Here is a 3,311-nt window from a genome sequence, read left to right as displayed (position 1 = left end):
GTCTACAGAGGAAAATTTTGTGAACCTTTATAACACCGAAGAAGCCAAATTACGATTCCTGGGTGCCATGCATTGTAATTCACTCTATGGAAGTTATGCTGCTGCTAAAGCCATTGATCTAAGCGCGTACAGAAGCTGCTGTGATCTAGGAGGTAAGTCAAACGGAAAGTTCGTATACATCACACGCTGTTTTTATAAGAAGTGTGAGACTAACAATGGAAAAACCTTTGCCTGTCAGCACTGTGAAAACAATTCTGGCTGAAGTTTATTCCACTTCTTCTGAACGAGCAATATAAAGAAACCACGATCAAAAAGAACGAAACCGCGTTTGGTCTCACAGCGGCTGAACTAAATTAATAGTCGAATGAATACAATAATATAGAGAAATTTTGAGCCAAGAAAAATGTCTTAAGTAATTTGCATAATATAGTCAGATTTTCATTCCAAACGTATCTCACTCTTCTTTTCTTAAAGTCGTCGACAATTTGTCAATTACTTACGATTCTCAGTAAGATAGACACGCAACATACCACCTGACGATAAGGGTAACAAATTTTAATTCAATTTTGCCTTAAGTAACCTGTTAAACCCAGGCTTAAAACTACTCATGGAAAAGACCCTGTATGCGAACGTCGCAGAAAGGCAAAGCCTGTTTCAAACCGGTCGTTCTACTGCCGCTCTTAGTTAGCACGACTTGGTTTAAAACGTCGAATTTAACTCATTCTGTACCTTTCCATGAATAACTTTGCATGAGCTTTGTAACTGCTGTCCCATTTTAATTACTACTACGCTCACAGCTCTGGCTGGGGATACTTAGGCCAATTTAGTATAGAAAATTTATAACACGAAACTCTATAGGAAAAAATATTGTTATAATCTCTGTTTATTTATTTATTTATCCATTCAAATTAAAGGACAAGCATGCGCCTATGTCAACGGTTACGCCGGAAAACCGGTCAGAGGTATTTGCATTAGACTGAGGCATAATTCAAGACTTCCGTTAAAATTCCGTTAAGAAATTATGTAAATCGCTCCTGTTTACCAGAAAAATGGCCGCAAAAAGCCTTAAAACATAGAAATAAGACAGACGGAGAAACGCCTTAACTTCCGTTTTTAACATTCAGGATGGGGAAAACACGGCACCTTTTTCTAAGTTACGTGTCTTCCACGAAATTTTCGCTGGATTTACACAAAAATTTTACCCAAGAAAGATTTTCGGAAAATTAGTCGTAAATGTGGTACTATGACTCTGTTTGCTTAAATGGAAATTTAAAATTCCCTGCTATTTCTCTCTGCTCTAGGGGCTGTGGGAACTCTCGCCTATGCTTTCTGTCAGGTCTACCCCGAAATGAAGATAACAGTCTGTGACTTGGAGCCAGCCGTGAGTTTAGCCCATCACTTCCGACCATCAGTTGAAGCTTGCCCAAATCAAGCCAATGTTTCCTTTGCGGTCGGCGATTTCTTCAAACCTGAAACTATACCAAAGGCTGAGCTCTATGTGTTGTCTCACGTTCTCCACAACTGGTCAGAGGATAAAAATGACTTGATTCTTTCAAATGTCTACAAGTGCTTACCCTCAGGTAATTTTAATAGAAAGAAGGTTTTAACGTTCTTTAAGGGATCCAGCACGCACGTGCGGAAGTACGTGCGTGCGCCGTCACGGGCCATAATTAAATCCAAGCAGAAAATACTACGTTCCGCAAATTCAGATCAAGAAAACGGGGTTTATTATCTCTCTGGTTTAATTAGAGACTGAGAAAGCATCAAGGATTACAGTTCAAGCAGGAAAGCTGTAAATGATCAATGTGAATGAAATCCTTCACACGAGCGTCAAAAATCGTGGCTTAGTGACGGCAAAACACTTAACACACCCATATTAAAGTCCAATCTTACAAGAAACGCCGTAACAGCTTTACAATGATTTCCCTCATGAATTGTAACCAAAACGAACTTTAATTTTGAATTCACGGTCTTTAGTCTTTAAGTGAAATGAGCCCGCGAACTGACTGATGAAGAAGTGCTTTGGTAACAAAGGGCGTTTTAATCTAGCATGTAGCCTACATGGTAACGGTTGACAGTGCATATAAAAATGGCGCATAAGATTATTGTATGACCAGTCATCTCTCTTGCTAGCCTGACTTCGACAACGTTGGAGACCTTTTAACTCCCTAAGTAACTGAGAGACTAAAATCGTCTGAAATTCAGGCTACTCTCTTGCCATAAAAAGGCAAACAACGCACCATTTTTCATAGCTCTTTTATTTTTTTTAGGTGGGGGACTCCTCATTTGCGAACGGATTTTAAACGAAGACAAACGTGGCCCATTGCCTTCTTTCATTTACAGCCTTCTAATGTTGGTGTGCACAGGTGGAAAAGAGAGATCAGCTTCAGAATACAAGCATCTCCTAGAAAAGCATGGGTTTATAGATGTTGAAGCGAAACGTGTTTATTTCACTCAAGATGCCATTTTCTGCAGAAAGATGTAACATGCAGCAACTATTGCATAAAATTAGGTTGAACACTGCCTTACGATTGACTTATGGTCATTGAATGCCAGTGAATCGATTTATATTACATTAGAATTGGGTATCCTTTCCTAGTAGGATGGCCATGGCAGCAGTGGCTATGGCACCGAGCGCAAATTAACCATAATAAAACTGCCCCTGGGGGAGCGTTTCTGGCAGTGTTACGGACTTGTATGGCGTTACAGTGTGACATCGGGTCACGTGAAACTTGACGTTTGCAATCATGTGACTTAAGCGTTTTCGTTTTTTCCTGTTCTGAAATAAATCTCTCTGTGTGTGGTTGATATTTGTCGATGTGGAAGCTTAAGATCCTTTGAATTCTTCAAAACCAGCGACTAATGCCCTATAAAGCGTTACCTTCTCTTACAGGCAGCTTAGTCATTAACAGGAAATAAGAAACATAATTTTGATTCAGGGACGGACCACTAGAAAAGTTATGGGGGGAGGGGGAGAGGTGGTGGGGAATTTTCGAGCCGCAGGAATTTTTTTTCGTTATCAAATTCCTTGTATGAATTTTTTTTAGGGTTAATTGGCGTGCATGAATTTTTTTCATTTAATTTTCCCTCGCGCGAATATTTTTTTGGTACTTGGTCCGCCACCCCCTTCCCCCCCAAAAAAGTTTTCTAATGGTCCCTCCCTTAGATGGGGTATTATTTAGGCCTGGTTCAGACGCCGTACTATGGTGCGACATCTGATTCAGACGGAGTACCGTGTGTCGAGCTTAAGTAAAGTTCGACGAAATTTCGACAGACTCTGTCGAACTTTTGCCGCACCAAACTAAAACTGC

The 3,311-nt window shown here is 40.2% G+C and overlaps 1 protein-coding gene across 2 annotated transcripts in view; it reads left to right on the top strand.

Annotated features, from left to right (window-relative positions):
* The window catches only part of LOC140928273 (acetylserotonin O-methyltransferase-like), a 45,577-nt gene extending 42,770 nt beyond the window's left edge, over window positions 1-2,807 (top strand). Inside the window, exons 1-3 of one of the 2 annotated variants that reach the window (XM_073378010.1) lie at window positions 1-152; window positions 1,302-1,580; window positions 2,271-2,807. The exon at window positions 1-152 is cut by the window's left edge and continues 482 nt beyond it. In XM_073378010.1, the coding sequence (XP_073234111.1) occupies window positions 1-152; window positions 1,302-1,580; window positions 2,271-2,485 (646 nt within the window). In that variant the 3' untranslated portion in view covers window positions 2,486-2,807. The remainder of the gene's footprint in view (window positions 153-1,301; window positions 1,581-2,270) is intronic. The other variant, XM_073378011.1, reaches the window with a different exon arrangement.
* Window positions 2,808-3,311: the final 504 nt, after the last annotated feature.

The sequence above is a fragment of the Porites lutea genome, chromosome 2 (genome assembly GCF_958299795.1).
Source record: "Porites lutea chromosome 2, jaPorLute2.1, whole genome shotgun sequence".
NCBI lineage: Eukaryota > Metazoa > Cnidaria > Anthozoa > Scleractinia > Poritidae > Porites > Porites lutea.
The sequence above is the reverse complement of the archived record's forward strand: the minus strand, read 5'-3'. Positions and strand labels throughout refer to the sequence as shown.